We start from the raw sequence: 20470 nt of genomic DNA, 5'->3' as shown, positions 1-20470 counted from the left end.
GAGACAAATATTAAAAAGAAAATTGTTTTTAATTTTTGATTCGTAAAAAACAAAAAAAAAAAAAATTAATTCGAAACAAACATAATATTCTAAAAAAAAATTTCCTTGTGAATCAAGCTAAACAAAGGTTCCTGCACGAGGAAGCAAAATGATAAGAAATTTTTTTTATTGTCAAATTGTTTTTAATTTTTCTTCTGCTAAATTATAGTGAATGCAATAAAATGATAAAAATTTTGATAAAGAGGAAAAAATTAAGGTTACATTACAAAAAGTTTTCCTTAAAGAGAATCAGTTTGTGTCGGTATTAAGTAGGACATTTATAATGAACAATTTTGTTTTGTTCTTTGAAGTGAAATCACTGAAGTGAAATCACTAAAGTGATTTCTCTGCAACTTATACTTTTCGAAATGGTAAAAGTTTATACTCAACGATATTTTTAATATATTCAAAAAATTTTCCAATTAATTTAATTAATTTAATTTAATAAATCTACGTTTATTGAATTTATTTAATATATATTAAATTTATTTATTTAAATAAATCAATAAATATATAAATCTAATTAATTGAATATATTTAATAAATATTAAATTTATTTATAAATAAATATAAATAATAAATAAATCGAATAAACTGAATTAATTTAATAAATCTAATATAATTCAATTAATTTAATTTATTCAGATGAAATTTTCAACACAATTTCTCTTAATTGTGGCACTTTTGTCTATAATTGTTAATGTTCAATCCTGCAAACTTGAAGGCTTTCCTGTGAGTATAAAAAAAATTGTATTCTTAAAAAAAATATTTTTTAAAAATTTGTTTCTATTTTTCAATAAAAAAGATTTAAATTTAAAACATATTTATATTAGTTAATAATTGAAAAAAATTTTTGTTACATTAAAAATATCTTTTTTTTTTTTCTTTTTTCAAGTGTTTAAGCACTACAGAATGTTGCTCTAATCTTCGATGCAACCCACGAGACTTCAAATGCCGCAATCCATTCTCTTGCCAGGGTTTAGGACAATTTGTAAAAAAATGAATATAATTTTTGGAAATTATTTAAAAATAATATTATATTAAATACTATCATTATAAATATATTAAAAATTATTAAAAAATTTTAGATAACAAAAAAAAAATCCCACACAACATTAAAAAAATTTTCATTAAATTAATAATTTTTATTTATTCTCTGAAATTAATTTTTTTTTTTAATGAATTACTTACAATTGTTGTATAATAAAATTAATTTTAATTTTATTATAATTAATTTAATATTATTATAATTTTAATTTTTTTTAATTAATTAATTAATTAATTAATTAATTAAAACAATAAAAATAGTGTTGGTAATAAAAAAAATTTTTTTCTTAGTGTATTAGCGATATAACCTGCTGTACTCCTTCCCGTTGTCATCCAGATCGGCAGAGATGCGTCAGAAGCATTGATGGTTGTCAACAATTAGGAGATTTTGTAAGTTTACAAAAAAATAAATTTTAATAGAAAACAAAATTTATTTGAAAAAATATATATAAAAATATTTCTAAAAATTACAATCAAATAAAAATATTAATATCAATAAAAATGATTTATGAGAATAATAGTAAATATGTTAATTATGTTAATAAAATTATGTTAATAAAATAACATGCTAATAGTAGAACTTAGAACTAATTACGTTAATGAAGATAATTATTTTAATAGAAACAAATAATATTAATAAAAATATTAATATTGGCGATATAAATGTTTATATAAATATTATTTATTTACATTATTGATGTTAATAAAAATATTAATATTAACGAAAATAATTATGTTATTAAAAATATTAATATCAACAAAAAGAATTTTTTCATAAAAATATTAATAAAAATATTAATTTTAGTTGTTTTATTCTTTTTTTTTTAAATATTTTAAGTGCGATGGCGGTTTACGATGCTGTTCTCCTTTGACATGCAGAAGTGACCGATGTATTATTGAATCTAGTCCATAGTTCAAAATAGAAAATTATGTAAGTTCAAAAATAACAAAAACTTCTTATAATTGTAATTTTTTCAAAAATAAATACATTTTATTATTTATTTTCTCGCAGAAACAAGCAAATGAAATTATTATTTCTACAAATACAGTCGAAAAAAGTAGATATAAAATGTATTTAAATAATAAATTCAGGCACGAATCGAATGAATAGAAAATAAATAATGTAAATAAAATATCTGTTAAATTTTTCTATGAGAAAAAAATACAATAAAAAATAAAAATTTTGTTATGATTATAATAAATTAAATTAGTATTAAAATACCTATTCCAAATTCCTATCATTTTTCTATCTACAAAAAAAAGTTAATTTTAATTTTAACTCTTTATAAAATATTGGAAAAAAAATGTTCTGTTAAACAGTAAAACTATCAACAAAATATAATTTGACTTTATTTTTATTCATTTTATTTTTATTTTGTAATTGAAAATAAAAAAAAGGAAATAATTTAAAAAGTCAAATTATAAATTATAAATTTATAATTTATAAATTATAAATTTTTTTTTTTTAGTAACAAAAATTTTATTTTTCGATTTTTTTTATTCAATAAAAAATAAAATTATTTTTATATTTTAATTTTTTACTGTTTATTTAAATATTTTATTTTTATTTTATAAATTGATTATTTTTTAACACATTTTTTCAAAATGGAACAAAATTGTTAGTATTTTGCGCTTTTATGGTCAATTTTATCGAAATATGGTATATGATAATAATAAAAGGTGAAAGATGTATTTGTTTATTTGGAAAAAAACTGTTTTTAATTAACATTCACCACCTGAGACGCGCCAAAAAATAATAAAAAACAAAAATTAACTGTTGATTAAAAAAATACGTTTGTTTGTTAAACATATAATTTCTGGTAAGTGGTAATATATAAATTTGGAGAAGAAAAATTTTTTTTTCAATAATCAAGTTTCGTTTTTTTGCAAAATAAGAAAAATACAGTTTAAGAATAAGGTAAGATTTGAAATTCAAATATTAATATAAACTATATTTTAATGTAATGAAAAATAATTTTAATTTGTAAATAGCATAAATTTTATAAAGAAGTTTTATTAATTATTATTTTATTATATTATTATTATTTTTTATTTATTATTGAGATGAATTTTATAATTAAATTAATTATAATTAGAAATATAGCTAAATATAGAAAATATTCACAGTCACGAAGACTCGAACCCCGAACCTTTTTTGACACAAATTCAGTGGCGAAGCCACTTAGCCATCTCACAAGTTAATTAATTATAATTAATTTACTACCGAAATTATTAAATAAATACAAAATTTGTAATACTTAGAACAAAATTTGTATAGTTATAATTAAATTATAATTATAATTAATTAATTATAATTTTTTTCATAAGAGTTTTTTTTCTGCTCGATAAATTTTTCGATAACAAAAAATTAATTTAAGGAAATAATTTTTTTTTTAGATGAAATATTGCATATTTTTGCTTCTGTCCATTGGACTTTTTGTCGTGAATGGTCAAGAATGCTCGGAGGATGGGCAACAGGTGAGTTGCAAAACTATAAAAAATCATTAAATACAAAAAATTAATTATTTAATATTAATAACAAAAATCTTCAAGATTTGTTACTGAAAAAAAAATATATTTAACAATATTTTTAAAAATTCATTTCATCAAATATGTACTTAGAGGGAAATATTTTTAATTTCAAGTGCGAAAATAATCGACAATGTTGTCGAAATCTGCGATGCAATGAAAGAAGTAATACCTGTGAAAGAAGAGACGATGGCGATGACTGCCGAAGAGAGGGGCGCCGCGTAAGTAAATAACAAACATAAATAAAAAAATAAATAACAAAATTTATAAATATATAAATAAATAAAAATAAATTTATAAATATTTATATTTGACTCGCTCCGAAGAAAGGAAGAAAGCTCTTTAAACAAATCATTTTAAGGTTATGTTTATGTTATTTTTACGTTAATTAAAAATTTATGTTTAATTGCCTAAAACTAAAATCCTTTTTATTAATTTTTCATTAATAATAAAATAAAATAAAATTTAAAAAAAAATTATTTTTAATTTTAAGTGCGAAAATAATCGACAATGTTGTCGAGATCTGCGATGCAATGAAAGAAGCAATAGATGTGAAAGAAGAGATGATGGTGATGACTGCCGAAGAGAAGGACGCAGAGTAAGCAAATTAAAAAAAAAATTTAACAAAATTTTGTAAATAAATTATAACAAAATTGATTAAGATTAGAAAATTTTAAAATTCTGTTTTAAAATTATATTTTAAAATTATAATTACAAATTTTAATTTTTCAAATATATGTTTGAACATTTCTCCTATAATTTGAATATATGACAAAAAATATTTTTAATTTCAAGTGCGACAATAATCGCCAATGTTGTCGAGATTTGCGATGCAATGAAAGGAACAATAGATGCGAAAAAAGAGATGATGGCAAAGAGTGCCGAAGAGAAGGACATCGAGTGAGTTAATTGATAATAAAAATAATTTAATATAATTACAATTAATTTAATAATAATAATTAATACTTTTGAATTAAATTTAATTTATTTTTGAATTTTTTTTAAATAACATTTTGGGCCATATTTCGAAGTAATATTTTTATTCAATATTTTTGAATTAATATTTCTGAATTAATATTTTTGAATAACTTTCGCATTAATATTTTTAAATTAATTTTTCTAATTCGTATTATCATACGTCGTATAAAACAATATAAATAAAAATAATATAACAATTGTTATAACAACTGTTTTTAAAAAATATTTTTAATTTCAAGTGTCGTGACGATCGACAATGTTGCCGAAATTTGCGATGCAACGAAACGAATCGTAGATGTGAGGGAAGAGACGAAGATTGCCGAAGAGAAGGACAACGAGTGAGTTAATTACTAATTAGAAAATTTTATTTATCAATTTTCTTATTCATTTTTTTGCCAATTTTTAAATGTATAAATTTTTAAATGTTTTTTTTTCAGTGCCGAAATCAAAATTGCTGTCGTCGTTTAACATGCAATAACGACCGTTGTGTCCGTGATGATTGCCGCTGGTTGGGAGAAAGAGTAAAATATTTATTTATAAAACAATAATTTTTTTGTGAAAAAATCAAAAATATACAAAAAAAATAAATTTAATTTATTAAAAAAAATTAATTGTTTTCAGTGTGAGGATAACAGGCAATGCTGCACACTTTTGAGGTGCGATCGTCGTCAAAGGCGTTGTGCATGAAAAAAAAAAATTTCTTCTTAACGAAAATATTTATAAAACTAGTTTCTATGAAATTAAGAGTTTTATTATTTTTCTTCCAACTTAAAAGAAAATAATTGATTGAATAATTAAAGAAACAATTTGATTGATTACAAAATTATACAAATGAAAAAAAAATTGATTTATTATAAGTTTGTAAATGTATTTACTATTTAGAAATTTGTGTGGTTATTTAAATAAATTGTTTTAAACAATATACATATGGAAATTAATTTTTTATTCATTTCCCTCAAAAAGTGAAAAAAAATCAAAAAATTTTTTAAAAATTTCTTCGCCATTCTGGATCCGCCATTTTGAATTTTTAGAAACTGACCTCGAATTCGTAATTAAAATCTCCAGGAACATGTTTGGCTTTCAAAAATTTCCTCCTCCCTTTCCGAGGGCGTGAAAGGGTTAAAAAAACTATTAATAATTATTTTAATTATTTCAATTATTTTTAAAAAATACAAAATTTTTTAAAACAAAATACACTAAACTAAATTATTAAAATTAAATAATATATCAATAAAAATAAATAAAATTCACGATATTGATAAAAAAAAAAAATTAATATTTAACTTAATTTCATTATAAAACATTTCAAAATGTTTGCCTAGAATGGACATTTTAATTAATCCTGGACTCATTTAATTTTTAAAAATATTTCTGTATTGATTTCTTTATTTTTTTTCATTTACTCTTTATAATTTTATTTATTTATTGTTTTCTTAATTTTATAATATAATTATATTTATTATATTTTTATTATTATTATTCTTATAAATTATGTACTAGAAATAAAAGTTGATTTACAAGAATTCCTTTCATTTCTTTACATTTTTTTTCCTAATAATTTACTTTCAATCAAAATTTAGATTTTCTTATGAATTTATTGTAAAAGTTTTTAGAAATAAAAACAAAAGAATTAAAATTTTGTTTGATAATTAAAATATCACTGAAAGTAAAACTATTCTTTTTCTAAACGACAAATTACTGTTCGATTTTTTTTAGAAAAGATTCTTCGAAAAAAATTATTATATTATTATTATTTGCAAAAACTAGGTAACAATTTATTCAAATTATGAAATATGTAAATGATACGTAAAATTAAAAAATTTCCAGAGAAAAAGAGAAAGTGAGAAATTTTGAAAAACATGTAAAACTAATACAATAAAAATTATATTGGAAAAAATTTGTTTTTTAAAATATTCGATTATTTACATTAAAACATTGAGAATATAATAAAAATATGTACATAATTACGAATTTGTAAACAAGGACAAAAATAATATCAACACTAAAAGAAAAAACAAAAAAACAAAAATTCATGATATTGATAAAAGAAAACAAAATTAATATTGAACATAATTTCACGAAAAAATTTCAAGACGGAAAATTTTTTTGAAAAAACATTTACATTTTTTAAAAAAACATCAACGTAATTTATATTTAAACAATAATACAAATGTTTAAAAGAAAAAAAAAATAATCTTACCCTTTTTTGTAAATGTATAAATTGGGAGAAATTTTCGATCAACGTCAATTTAAGTTTAAAAATTTTTTTTTTGAAAGAAGATAAGCAAGAAATAGAAAAAAAGAAAGGTAAATTTGTTTCAGTAACCATTAAAAAAAAATTTTGAATTTTTGTAATTACTTTTTAAAAAATCAGAATATTTTTCTGTAAATTTTAAGAAAATTTGTTTTTTTTTTAATTATTTTGAAAAAAAAGTTCATAGTTGTTAATTTTTAAATTAATTGACAATTTTAATTGAATTTTAAAATAGTTACAAAAATTTATTTAAATAGATGAAATCTTGCACTCTTTTACTTTTGTGTGTTGGACTTTTTGTCTTGGCGGTTAATGGTCAGCAATGTTCACGAGTAGAACAACGGGTAAGTTATTAATTTATAATTTTTCATTTGTTTATTAAAAAAATTTTTTTGCTATTACTTTTTTTTATTAATATTTTTTTTCCAGAAGAGTTAGTCTTCAATTTTTTCAGTTTTAATTTTCCATAATTTAAAAAAAAATCATATTAATTACTATTATTCTTATTATTAATATTTATTTAATACAATTTAATGTAAATATATGTAAATATATATTTGCTTAAATGTATAGAATATAAATTAATAACTATTAATTATTATTATCATTATTTACTGTCGAAAAAATTTTTTTATGATCCTTGGGTGTTGGGGGATCGAACCACTGATCCCAAACTTTTCCACTCACTAATTGATGTGCCTTAACGACTGCGGCTATCGCCAATTAAAAATTTTAGTTAATATGCTTTAGTATTAATTAATATTTATAAAATATTATTAACTATTAATTAAATATAAATTTATAATTAACTTTTTAAAAATAATTTTTATGATAATAAATATTAAAAATGTAAAATTAAACAATTTTTTTTTACTTTTAGTGTCGACAAGATCGTGATTGTTGTGAGAATCTCCGATGTGGTGATAGAGGGAGATGTGCGAGACTAGGACGCGATTGTCGAAGGGAAGGTCAAGAAGTATGATAAATAATTAACCTCATTACTTTATGAAACGATGATTAATTAAAATTCTAATGCATTTATTTTTTTTTCTATTGCTTAGTGTCGGGACGAGTCAGAATGTTGTCCAAATTTCCGCTGTAATATAAGGAATAGAAGGTGTGAGAGAGGAGCAGATACCTGTCGAAGAGAAAATCAAGATGTATGTACATAATAAAATTAATTAATTAATTAATAATTAAATTTAAAATTAATAAATTAATAAATTAATAAATAATTAAATTTAAAATTAATAAATTAATAAATAATGAAATTTAAAATTAATAAATTAATCACAAATTAATTAATTGTAATTTAATTAAAATTTTATCAATTAATTAAAAAGTGAAATAATTTTATTTGATAATAATAAAAATTGAAAAATTTATTTCTAATTAAATTTTAAATGTAATAATATAAAATAATTTAACATTTTTTCATTTAATTTAATAGTGTCGACGCGATGATCAATGTTGTGAAAATCTCCGTTGCGATGAAAGAAACAGGAGATGTGAAAGACGTGGCGATGGTGGAGATTGCCGACGACAAGGACAAGAGGTAAAAGAAAAAAAAACTCTTTTTTACTGAAATAATTTTCAGAAATTAAAAATTCTATTTAGTAGAATTTATGCAAAAAAAAAATTATTCAAAATTTCTTTTCCAGTGTACCAGAAGTAGAGAATGTTGTAGGGGTTTGAGGTGCGGTGAGGAAAATCGTTGCGTTCAGGGCAGTTGCGGTTGGTTAGGAGCGAGGGTACGCATTTTTTTTTTAAATTAATTTTTATTTATTCTAATTATTTTATTAATTTTTATTAAATTTCAGTGTGAAGACGACCGTCAATGTTGCAGTCTCTTAAGATGCGATCGTACTCAAAGTCGTTGTGTTTAAAAACGAATATCACTTGAGAAACGTTTACCTGGAATGGACATTTTTATTCATCGATTTACTTAATTATGAAAAATTTTTCTATAATGATTTCTTTATTTTGTAACTAATTCGTAAATCAGAAAAACGAAAGAAAAAATTAAAATAAATTATCAACTTCTTGAAAATATTCTCTTCAATGAAAGTTTCAAATTCTGTTCTTCACCATACCCTTTAAAAATTGAAACAAATTAAAAGTATTAAATATTTAATTTAAAAAGAAAACAAATAAATTAATATCCTTAGTTTATATTCATTAATTAATATATAATTAATTACTATATTCATTAACTAAGTAATTATGGCTAATTATTATTAATTATTAATTATTAATTATTAATTATTAATTATTAATTATTAATTATTAATTATTAATTATTAATTATTAATTATTAATTATTAATTATTAATTATTAATTATTAATTAATAATTACTATTTAATTTTATATATTCTTTATTTATTCTCACTGCTATTATCATTATTTTTATATATTTTTCTTCATTTTTCATTTTACAAAACATTAGAAAAAAATAGTATAATTAAAAATTTATAATAAAATGATTAAAAAGTAAAAATAGAAGGCAAAACTAAAAAATAAGTATAAAAAAAGGAAATTGTATTGATAAAAAACAGTAAACAATTTAATAGTAAATATAATAGTAAATAGTGAATAAAAATATAAACATAATAAAATAGTAAATTATAAATAAAAATAGTAAATAAAATAATATTAAATAGTAAAGAAAAATATAAAATAATATAATAGGAACCATTTATTTCATCTACCAACTTTATTAATTAATTACATAATTATAGATATCGATATTATTATGATTGATTCAGTGATATGCAGATAATTTTATAATCTCTTTATATTTTTCTAAAAGATAGGAAAAAAACTTACTCTATACATTCAAATTTTTTGCATTAATTTTTTTTTTATTTATTATTTAGTCTAATTTTTTTATTCTTCGTATAATATATACATTTTATTTATATTAAAATATAATAAACAATTGGAATTCTAAAGTCCATTTCGAGGTCCATTTTAGATCAATTTTACTTAAATATTAATAGTTTTTTAATTAATAATTTTCAGTGATAATTAATAATTAATTTAATTAGTGATATTTCTCATTTTTTCAATTATGTAAAATTTTCAAAAATTATATGAATAATATTTTTTTGTTTATTCTATTATAATATTCATTTATTTCTTAATTCTATTTTTTATTTATTCATTTATTTTATGTTTTTTATTTATTTATTTATTTTATATTTTTTCCTTTACTTCCTCTAATTTATTTTCTTACAAATTTCACTTATTTTATTCACCTTTTATTTATTTAGTTTTTCTATTTATTTAATTTAATTCAATGTCGTATTAATTTACTTTTTATTTATTTAATTTTACTATTTATTTCATTTATTTGATTTTTTTTTACTTTTTATTGGACTGTTTTATTTATTTACTTTTATTTTATTTGTTTATTAATTTTTATACATTTAAATTTTTTATTTTTTCCAAAATTTGCTTCCGAATTTGTGATAAATTCTTCTAAATGAATTGAGAGAAGAAGACAAAGTTTTTGGAGTATTTTTTAAAAACAGTTTGCAATGTAACGACGATTATTATCAAATTTTCTATCAATTACTTAATAAAACAAATATGACAAAAAAATTTAAAAAAATATAAAAATGGAATATTCCGTCTTTTTTCTTTTCTTTTTTGGTGAATTACATCGAAGAGGAAAATTTTGTCGATAATATTTAGTAATACTCGAAAAGGAAATGTATTATTATTTTTTTAACATATTTACACAAATTCCACTTTCCAACTTGTAATAATAAGCTAATGTTAATTTTTCCTTCGATAAGCATGTAAAATATTGATAATAACAATTAATCCAATGTAATGACCGCTGGATATTAAATTGAGGAAAGCGGACCTCCTCATGTATAAATGGTGTTAAATTTTATTTTTTCGCCAAACAATTTATATTGAATTCTTACTGGTGACAAGTTGTTTCAAATTTTCATTTCAAGTAAGCAGGAAAAATTTATCATCCTTTTCTTTTCCTTTTAAATTTTTATTTTAATTTTTGAAATAATACTTTTTTTCAATTTTCAGATGAAACACAACATTTTCCTACTGTTCTTTATGAGCAGTTTGTTCGTCATTTCATTTGCACAAGAAACGGCTGTTGTTGATGAAAAAAAATGCGTCGAAAATGGACAATCGGTAAGAAAATGAAAAATAAATTAAAATAAATAAATAAATAAATGAAGAGGAAAATAAAAAAAAATTTTTTTTTAATTTTAGTGTGATGCACAAAGAACATGTTGCAGGAACTTAATTTGTTCTCAAACGACGAATAAGTGTGAGAGACGACCAGCTTGTGTAAGAGAAGGACAGGACGTAAGTTTATAATAATATTATTAATATTTTAATAATTATTAATTAATTAGTTATTAATAATTAAATAAAAATACATTTTAGTACCAAAATTAATAATTAATTATAATTATAATAATTATAATTAATAATAATTAATAAAAATATATTTTAATAACAAAATAATTTTCTAAATAATATTTTTTGCAGTGCGATGCAAACAAAAGATGTTGCAGAAACTTGTCGTGCTCGACAACGACGAAAAAATGCGTGAAACGTCCAGCCACTTGTCGAAGAGTAAACCAATCCGTAAGTTTCGATTAATTATTAAAATATATATTTTATATTCACTTGAAAAATATTTAAAAATTAAAAATAGTATGAACAATAATACAAATCTTTTTTTTTAATTTAATATTTTATTATAAATAGTGCAGCACTAACTCGAAATGCTGTCGTGGTTTGAGATGTTCAACAAATACTAAAAGATGCGTACGACAATCTTGCCGAAGAGTTGGACAAACCGTAAGGAATTTTTATTAATATATTTATTTTTTTTATTTACTATTTATTTATTTTCTTATTTATTATTAATAAATTAATAAAAATTAATAATAATAATAATAGTAATATGTGAATAAATAAAAAATAGTAATAAAAATAATAAAATAATAAAATAACAATTAAGAATTAATCAGATAATTAATTAATTGATTCAAAAACTTAACAGTGCAGCAGCAATAGAAAATGCTGTAGTGGTACGAAATGTTGCGCAGTTACCAATAGATGCGTAAGAGACTCTTGTTGCCGCAAACAAGGACAATCAGTAAGAGAATCGCTCCATAAATAATTTATTATAAATAAATTTATTATAATTTTAAGAAACTATTCTAAAATTAAGGAAAACAATTTTAATTTCAAGGAAAATTTGTTTTTCAATTTAAAAAAAAATTATTTTAAAGAAATTTTGTTTTTAAATTGAAAAAACAATTATTTTAAAGAAATTTTGTTTTTAAATTGAAAAAACAATTATTTAAAAGAAATTTTATTTTTAAATTGAAAAAATAATTATTTAAAAGAAATTTTGTTTTTTAATTTCTATTATAAATAGAAAATTTTATTTTTTCAACATTTTCGTTTAAAAATTATTTATTTATTTCACTTTTTGCCTTTACAGTGCAGAGGAGCGAGATGCTGCCGAGGATTGAGATGTAACTGGTGGGCTCGCCGTTGTGAAAGCGAAGACTGTGGACGTTTGGGAGATGAGGTAAGATAAATAATTAATAATTTCTCTAATCTAATTAGCAAATAATAAATAATAAATAAAATTAAACGAATAATTAAAAAGAAAATCATTAAATCGTTGAAAAAAATTTCTTTTTTCATTTTTAATTAATTTTATAATATTTTAAATAAATAAATATTTCATAAAGGAAATTAAAGAAAATTTTCTCCTTCCAGTGCCGTAATAGTCGAGACTGCTGCACGGGAATGACGTGCAATAGAACAACTAATTGCTGTACGAGAAGACGTGACGACCCTGAAACTGATGCAGGCGAAGAGGAAGAATAATTATTGAAAATTTGTAAAATTAATTTTGAAAAAAAAAATAATATGACACGATTCGAAAAAAGGATCACGTTAAAATAATTAATTCTGAGTCACTAGGGCAACATTTATGTGTAAACTACTTTAATATTTAAATAAAGAGCCTCTATTAATTTCATGAAAAAATTATTTGATTCGTGTTAAACATTTTATTCGTCCTGAATATTTTTTTTTATTTATTTTCAAATGAGATTTCATAAAAACGAAGATTTATTTTTCTTTTTGATAAAATAAAACTAGGTAAAAAATAATTAATAATTATAATTAAAATAATTAATAATAATTATTGATTAAAATAATTAATTAAAATTACAATTAAAATAATTTTTTATTGTTAATTACAATTCTTATAATTAATAATTGCTATTGTCGATAATTCCCATAATTTTAAATTATTATAACTCAATAATAGTTGAAATAGAAATTTAGTTTGAATTTCGCGCCATTATTAAATCCGACAGATGACAGATTTTTTCATAAAAAAATATAATGTCTTGGATTATCTTTTTTTTTTATTTTTTGCGAATTCTGTAATAATTTCTTTAAAAATTGTCCCATGGAATAAATTATAAATAAAATTATAATTATTATAAAATATTGTGTGAATATAAAAAAAATAGAGAAAATATTTAAACAAAACATTGTTAGTCATAACTGTCAATTGTTTCACTTGGTTTAACTAATAACCACCAGTAAATATCTAGTAAATAATTATGTAAATTAATTTTTCTATTAACATCAGTAAAAATCTGATAAATAATTAATTAAATTAATGTTTTATTAACACCAGTAACAAATTTATAAGTAATTGATTTTTTTATTAACACCAGTATGTAATAAAAAATTAATTAAATTAATTATTCACTGCAATCAATAATAATTTTAAAAATGACACAAATTTTACAGAAATTTGATATGAAAATTTTTTGTGAGTATTGTTATTCAAAAAATAAAATTTTTAATTTGATATAAAAATTGAAATTCATTACTTTTTACCAGAAAAAAAATCCACTTCTTATAAAATTATAAAAACGAAAAAATTTTAAACTCGAGGAGTATTAAAAATATATCCTTTATTGTTCAATGAAAATTCTTAAGTATTCTTTGAATTTAGTAAACGATATTCACACATCAATCTTTAAGACAATTGGATTGAATCTCGATATAATTAATTACAAATTAATCCTCTTTTTTTATTTATTGCTTCGAGGAATTTGGACTTTTCTCATATATATATAATGAACAATTTGTGTATTTTCTAGAAAGTAATAAATTTTTTTTTCAATTTCAAAACTTTCTTCCAAGTGATTTATCAATTAAAGAAGGTGAAATATATTTTTCGTTTGAATAAAAAAAAATTCTTTTTCTTTTCCCAAAATAGTCAAAAAAAAAATGTTGAAATTTTTCTAAAATAAATATTAAAAAGTAAAAAGTTTGTTTCTTTTTTCAAATTTATATTTTTTTTTATCACCTACTGTAGAGTTAGTTGAAAAAATTAAAATTTCAAAAGTTTGTATATTATGGCATTTTTGAATTAATTTTGTGTTAAATATTGTTTAAGAAATGAGGAATTGTACTTTATTGCTGCTTTACATTGGATTACTAATCGCCGTTTCCTATGCGGACGAAGTAGAAAACGAATCAGTTCAATACGAGGTTCAAGAACTTGATTCAGAATTGTTGGAGAATATATTATTTGGAAGATGCCGCAGAGAAGGCCAGGACGTAAGTAAAGAAATAAATGAATAAATAAAAAATAAACAAATAAAATAAAAAAATAAAAATAAGAATAAATAGAAAATTAGAAATACAAATAAAAATAAAAAAACATAAATGTGATTAAATAAAAATAAGAAATATTCACCTAAGGAAAAGATCGATTTGAATTAAATATGTAATTTACTTGGTTTGAATAAAAGAATATTTGTCTTAGAGTTCACTAAATTATTTATTTGTTATAAATAAAATAAAAATTTTTTCAAATAAAAATTTTATTCTTCACAAATAAAATTTATAAAGAAAATTTATTTCAAAACAAATAAAAAATCTATCTGCTGAGTCAAATATATCTTTTCCTGAATGGAAATGAAAATAAATAAAAATTATAATAATAAGCATTTAAATAAAAATTTATTTGAGATATTGAAACTTAAAACAAAATTAAAAAATGAAAATTAGTAAAAATTAGTAAAACCAAGAAAGACAAAAAAAATAATTTTTTGATTTAGATTCAATTCCAATTAATTAAGAAAACGATAAAATGAGTAAATAAAACATTCTACATAATTGGAGTATTAAAAAAATTGAACAATTAAAATAAAAAAATTTTTATTTAAAAAAAATTTAATTTAATTTTCTAAATTAAAATAAATTAATATTTATAATTTTTTTTTTGTAATAGTGCACTAAACGTAGATGTTGCTGGAGATTGAAATGTGACAATGCGACAAAGAAATGTGCGAGGGAACCCTGCAAAAAGGAAAATGAAGCAGTAAGTATTTTTTTCCATTTAATAATAAAATTATACTTTTAACAATTTTTTTTTTATTTCTCAATTTTTTTGTTTTTAGTGCCGAATAAGTAGTCAATGCTGCAAAGATCTGAGATGTTGCAACAGACGAAATAGATGTGTAAAGAAGGAACCCTGCAAAAAGGAAACTGAAGCTGTATGCATTTATTTATTCAACAATAAAATTATACATTAAATAATTTTTTTTTTATTTACAAATTTTCTGTTTTTAGTGCCGATTAAACAGTCAATGCTGCGAAGGACTGAGATGTTCCATAAGACAAAGGAAATGTGTAAAGAAGGATCCCTGCAAAAAGGAAACTGAAGCTGTATGCATTTATTTATTTAACAATAAAATTATACATTAAATATTTTTTTTTCTTATTTACAAATTTTCTGCTTTTAGTGCCGATTAGACAGTCAATGCTGTAAAGGACTGAGATGTTCCATGAGACAAAGGAAATGTGTGAAGAAGGATGCCTGCAAAAAGGAAAATGAAGCAGTATGTATTTATTTTTAACAATAAAATTATATTTTCAATAATTTTTTTCTTATTTACAAATTTACAAAATTATATTTTTAACAAGTTTTTTATCTTCCGATTCTTTCTGTTTTTAGTGCCGAATAAATAGACAATGTTGCGAAGGAACGAAATGTTGCAAAAAACAAAAGAAATGTGTGAAAAAAGCAGAATTCATTCCTGAAGATTTTATCCAGAATATCGATTTTGAAGAGGACTTCGATGACCAGGAAGATTTTGAAGATGAATTTTAAATTGCAATTGCAATTGCAAATTATTGCTTCAATTTACGATGACTCTTGGAAGAATAAAAACTTTGACATATATTTTAAAGAAAAATAAATTTTTCTATTGCATATTTAACAGAGTTTATTTTATTAATCAAATTATAATAACTATTTAATTTTACCTAGAAAGTAAAAATAAGGGGACAGTTTATCATTAAACTATCAATATACTTAAAATAACATAAAATATGTAAAATAAATTTTATCTCAAAAGATAATTGTAAAAAAAAATTTTCTCAACTGAGAAAAAAAATTTTTTTAAATTAAAAAAAAGAATTAGGAAATTTTAAAAAATAATTTTCATAGTTAAAATAAATTAATAATTTAAAATAATTACAAAATTAATAATAAAGTAAACACACTTTCTAGTAGAGCGCTATATCTTTTTAAAAAATTATAATTTTTATACGAAATTTCAAAATTTATTTTTTAATAGGTATTTATTTTTAAATTATTAAATTATTATTTAATTATTTAATTATTTTAATTATCATTTAATTATTTTTTAAAAGAAACAAAAAAAATTTTAAATCATTTTTACTACTCACAAATAAAAACGAAACTGTCTGGAATTTTTGTTCATTTTCGGAGTTAATTTTACAATACGTTCAAAGTAAGTTTAAATAAAAATTAGTAAAATTTACTTTGAACGTATAGTAAAAATTTCGAAAAGAGTAAAAGTTACTTCTTATTTTTCCTTCTCTGCTCTTTAAATTTGAAAGCTTTTAAATTTTTTTTATCTAATTTAAAACTAATAAAACTTCTTTGCTTTTTGATTTGGACAAATTTTTTATTTTTATCAAATTCGAATTATTATTATTATTATTATTATTATTATTATTATTATTATTATTATTGTTATTATTGTTAATTATTATAGTACTGATAGTAAATAGTAGTATTGAAAAAAATACAAATGATATTATAATTATATCTTATTATTAATAATGATTATTATTAATTACTATTAATAATCTATTACTTACATTAATAGATTACTAATTATCAATTAACAAAAAAAATTGTGCGAGAATAAAATATTTATAAGATTAATAAAAATAAATATATTTTGTATGTGTAAAATTGATCAAGAGGGTTAAATTTGGATCCCTAGGTGTTAATTTAAAAAACACTGTCTTTCAAAATAAATAAAAAAAAAAAAAAATTAATAAAAAAACTGCTTTAAAAATGTTTTGAATTAAAAGAATACTTCTTTCCTTCAATCAAAATAAGATTTTATTTTTTCAGTGATATTTTAATTTTCCTCTTTAATTTTAATTTAATTTCCTCTTTAATTTTCCTCTTTACAAACATCTGCTTTAAGTTTATACATAATTATCCAGAAATATAAATCTGTAAATATTTTGTGACTTTTAAATTAAAGTTGAAAGAATTTTTTTTTAAATTTTGTTAAAAATTAAAAATTTTATTTAAATATTATCACTGCTAAAATTTCTTAGTAATTATAATAATTTTATATTTTTTGACAAATACCCGTTTAATAAAAAAAATAACTTACATTTAAATATTTTTACAGCCAAAAACTAAATTCAATTCAAAATTAATTAAATTTTCTTTTAAATTTTAATTTTAGAATGTAATAATTGATTGTACTGTTTAAAAAAAAATAAAGAAAAAATTCACATCACTCACTAACTCAGTGAATTTTCACTTTGATATAAATTAATTAAAATTTCCCCGCAAGTAATTTCTTTCATTTTTATATTTTAATATTTTCTCAATAATTTTTTCAAATAAACGGAAAAAATTCACCGAAATTTATAGAGGAAAATTTTCCTCAAAATCTATTGAATAAAAATTTTCAATTTTTTTGTACCATTTTTTTTTTACAATATTCTATTCAATTTTCACTAATAATTAATTAATCACAATTATATTCTAAATAAAAAAAACTAATATTAAACTAAAAATATTAAATCTTTTTAACAAACAAAAAAAAAAGAAAAATTTTGTTTGTCACCTATTTCATGAATAATTCAGAGTGATACAACAATTTTATTTTGTCATTAATGATAAATATTTTTAAGATTCAAAGATAAGTTATGCACCAGAAGATAATGAAAAAATTAAAATTGCAAAACATTTGCAAAATAATTGATCGTTTACGATAGTGATCAGAATATTAATCGTAATATAATCAAATTTTTCGTATTTTTTATCAAAATTTAAAACGGATTTTCGTAAGTATAAATGGACCAGGGGATCGTTTATTCAGCATATCAGTTTCTTCTGGAGAAACATCAGGTCCTCCAACAGCAAACGGTAAGAAAATTCGAATTTTTAATAACACTTAATAATAATTATTAATCATTAATATTAATTTAGTAACAAAAATATTAATTTTTTTAAAACCGTTTTTTATTTACTTTAGAATAGAAACTCCTAAATAATCAGATTTTTTCCTTACAAAATTATTAAAAGTAAAATTTATAGTAATAATAATAATAAAAAAAATATAAATATTTATAATAGTTAAAATATTATAAATTTATAATTATTATTAATAAATAATAATTATAATATTTTAATTATAACTTATTAACATTGTAACAAAAATAATTTATTACTATATTAATACTCTGGTTATTTAGTATAAAATTGCAACGAATTGATATTAAAAAAGTAGATACAATCAGAAATTGATCTAAATTTTTATCATCAATTTAATTCACTTTTAGTATCAATTTGATACTTTCAAGAAAACTGTGATAATAATAATTTATAATAAATATAATATTATTAAATCAAGAAATAAATTAATTTCAAAAGAATTTGGAATAATTTTTTGAATATAGTTGAATTTGTTAAGGTTTAACGATTTTTTTTAAATTAATTAAAAGGAAAATTTATTTTGTCCACAGGTTTGAAAAGGAAAAAAATGAAGCTTTGTACATTTTTACTTTTGTGCATTGGCGCCTTCGTGGTGGCCACCTATGCTGAGGAATCAGTACAGGAATCAGTACAGGAATCATCTGAAGAATTAACATCAAATGAACTTGATTCTGAGTCTGACGAAAGTGAACTCGACGCCGAATTCGAATCAGAAGAAGATGAATCTGATTTTGATCTCGAATTAGACGAATTTGCCAGAAGATGCCGTAGACGTGGACAAAGAGTAAGTTTTTTTTTAAATTTCACTAAAAGAAATTAGTTAAAAAAAATATAATAGTTATTTTAATAAAATTGTTATTCTAATTATTCTAATATTTAATAATATAATAAGCGTAAAATTATTTTTTTATTATTAACTAATTCGTAAAGTAATTAATATTAATTTATAAACTAATTAATACTAATATTAATTAATTAATACTTTTAATAATAAAAAAGTAAAAATTAATTAACACAAATATTGAATGATAATTAAATGACCAATTAATATTTTTATTATATTATTATATTATTATTATATTATATTATTATATTATTATAATTATATTATTATTTTATTATTATTATTATTTTTATTTTATTTTTTTTTTTTATTTTAATTTTCATTTTTTTATTTTACAGTGCGATAGGCGAAACCGTTGCTGCCGTGGACTGAGGTGCAATCGTCGTTCAAGGACGTGCGCAAGACGAGGAGGTGGAGGTTCAGGTGGGAGTTGCCGAAGACAAGGACAAAGCGTAAGTTTTTCTTTTTGGAAAAAATAAAAATGAATTAATAAATTGAAAAGAATTTGGGAAAAATGAAAAAAATTCTGAAATAAAAATTTTCCATCAGTGCAATCGCCAATCGCGTTGTTGCCGTGGATTGACCTGCAACCGTCAACAAAAATGCGAACGTCGCCAACAACAACGTTGCCGTCGTGAAAATGAAAGTGTACGTAAATTATTTCCTTTTTTTTGAATATTTACAACTATTTAAAATTTATTTTTTTTTTAATTTAATATTTTTTTTATTATTTCACATACTTTTTATTATTTTCAATTTTTTTTAATTCTTATTTTCTATTATTTTCTGTTTTTTATTATTTCTTATTTTTTATTATTTTATATTTTTCATTATTTCTTATTATTTATTATTTTATATTTTCACTATTTCTTATTTTTTTTTATTATTTTGTATTTTATTCACTATTATATATTTTTTACATATATTATATTTTATTTCTTTTTACATTTTTAAACTCTTTTTTGCGATTTTAAATTCTTTGGCATTAATTGATAATTTTTTTTTCTGCAAAAATTTTAGTGCGGAAATAACAGAAGCTGCTGCAGAGGACTGTTGTGCAACAAAAAAGACAGACGTTGCCGTCGTAGGAACGAAATGCTTCCAGAAGAATATATGGACGATGTTGTCAGTGCCGAGGAACAAATGGAAGAAACTGAAAACTAATTTGGAAAAATAATCGACAA

General features: G+C 20.1%; 5 protein-coding genes across 7 annotated transcripts; all 5 read left to right on the top strand.

Moving 5' to 3' along the window:
• Window positions 1-1432: 1432 nt before the first annotated feature.
• Window positions 1433-5353, top strand: LOC122511588 (protein psiN-like). Of its 2 annotated transcripts, XM_043626943.1 has the most exons (9): window positions 1433-1476; window positions 1925-2017; window positions 3484-3564; window positions 3732-3836; window positions 4109-4213; window positions 4411-4515; window positions 4833-4931; window positions 5031-5114; window positions 5215-5353. In XM_043626943.1, the coding sequence occupies exons 3-9, from the start codon at window positions 3484-3486 to the stop codon at window positions 5278-5280; spliced, it is 645 nt and encodes a 214-aa protein (XP_043482878.1). In that variant the 5' UTR covers window positions 1433-1476; window positions 1925-2017; the 3' UTR covers window positions 5281-5353. The 2 variants fall into 2 exon arrangements, with proteins under 2 accessions (XP_043482878.1, XP_043482879.1); XM_043626944.1 differs by lacking the exon at window positions 1433-1476 and having other exon boundaries at window positions 1963-2017; window positions 5215-5228.
• Window positions 5354-6856: 1503 nt separating this feature from the next.
• LOC122511629 (protein draper-like) lies at window positions 6857-8899 on the top strand. Its single transcript, XM_043627004.1, has 7 exons — window positions 6857-6900; window positions 7105-7191; window positions 7728-7823; window positions 7909-8007; window positions 8298-8402; window positions 8509-8598; window positions 8668-8899. Exons 2-7 carry the CDS (start codon window positions 7105-7107, stop codon window positions 8731-8733), a joined length of 543 nt encoding a protein of 180 aa, XP_043482939.1. The 5' UTR covers window positions 6857-6900; the 3' UTR covers window positions 8734-8899.
• A 1768-nt stretch (window positions 8900-10667) lies between these two features.
• LOC122511601 (prestalk protein-like) lies at window positions 10668-12903 on the top strand. Its single transcript, XM_043626959.1, has 8 exons — window positions 10668-10816; window positions 10903-11013; window positions 11095-11190; window positions 11377-11475; window positions 11599-11691; window positions 11897-11992; window positions 12344-12433; window positions 12628-12903. The coding sequence occupies exons 2-8, from the start codon at window positions 10903-10905 to the stop codon at window positions 12736-12738; spliced, it is 696 nt and encodes a 231-aa protein (XP_043482894.1). The 5' UTR covers window positions 10668-10816; the 3' UTR covers window positions 12739-12903.
• A 1096-nt stretch (window positions 12904-13999) lies between these two features.
• LOC122511587 (sperm-specific protein Don juan) lies at window positions 14000-16166 on the top strand. Of its 2 annotated transcripts, XM_043626941.1 has the most exons (7): window positions 14000-14099; window positions 14336-14499; window positions 15176-15265; window positions 15345-15440; window positions 15517-15612; window positions 15690-15785; window positions 15902-16166. In XM_043626941.1, the coding sequence occupies exons 2-7, from the start codon at window positions 14338-14340 to the stop codon at window positions 16055-16057; spliced, it is 696 nt and encodes a 231-aa protein (XP_043482876.1). In that variant the 5' UTR covers window positions 14000-14099; window positions 14336-14337; the 3' UTR covers window positions 16058-16166. The 2 variants fall into 2 exon arrangements, with proteins under 2 accessions (XP_043482876.1, XP_043482877.1); XM_043626942.1 differs by lacking the exon at window positions 15517-15612.
• Window positions 16167-18267: 2101 nt separating this feature from the next.
• Window positions 18268-20470, top strand: LOC122511586. The gene is made up of 5 exons (XM_043626939.1): window positions 18268-18373; window positions 18973-19226; window positions 19625-19738; window positions 19836-19934; window positions 20307-20470. The coding sequence occupies exons 2-5, from the start codon at window positions 18990-18992 to the stop codon at window positions 20448-20450; spliced, it is 594 nt and encodes a 197-aa protein (XP_043482874.1). The 5' UTR covers window positions 18268-18373; window positions 18973-18989; the 3' UTR covers window positions 20451-20470.

Source organism: Leptopilina heterotoma, unplaced genomic scaffold (assembly GCF_015476425.1).
Source record: "Leptopilina heterotoma isolate Lh14 unplaced genomic scaffold, ASM1547642v1 Lhet_88, whole genome shotgun sequence".
Taxonomy (NCBI): Eukaryota; Metazoa; Arthropoda; class Insecta; order Hymenoptera; family Figitidae; genus Leptopilina; species Leptopilina heterotoma.
The sequence above is the reverse complement of the archived record's forward strand: the minus strand, read 5'-3'. Positions and strand labels throughout refer to the sequence as shown.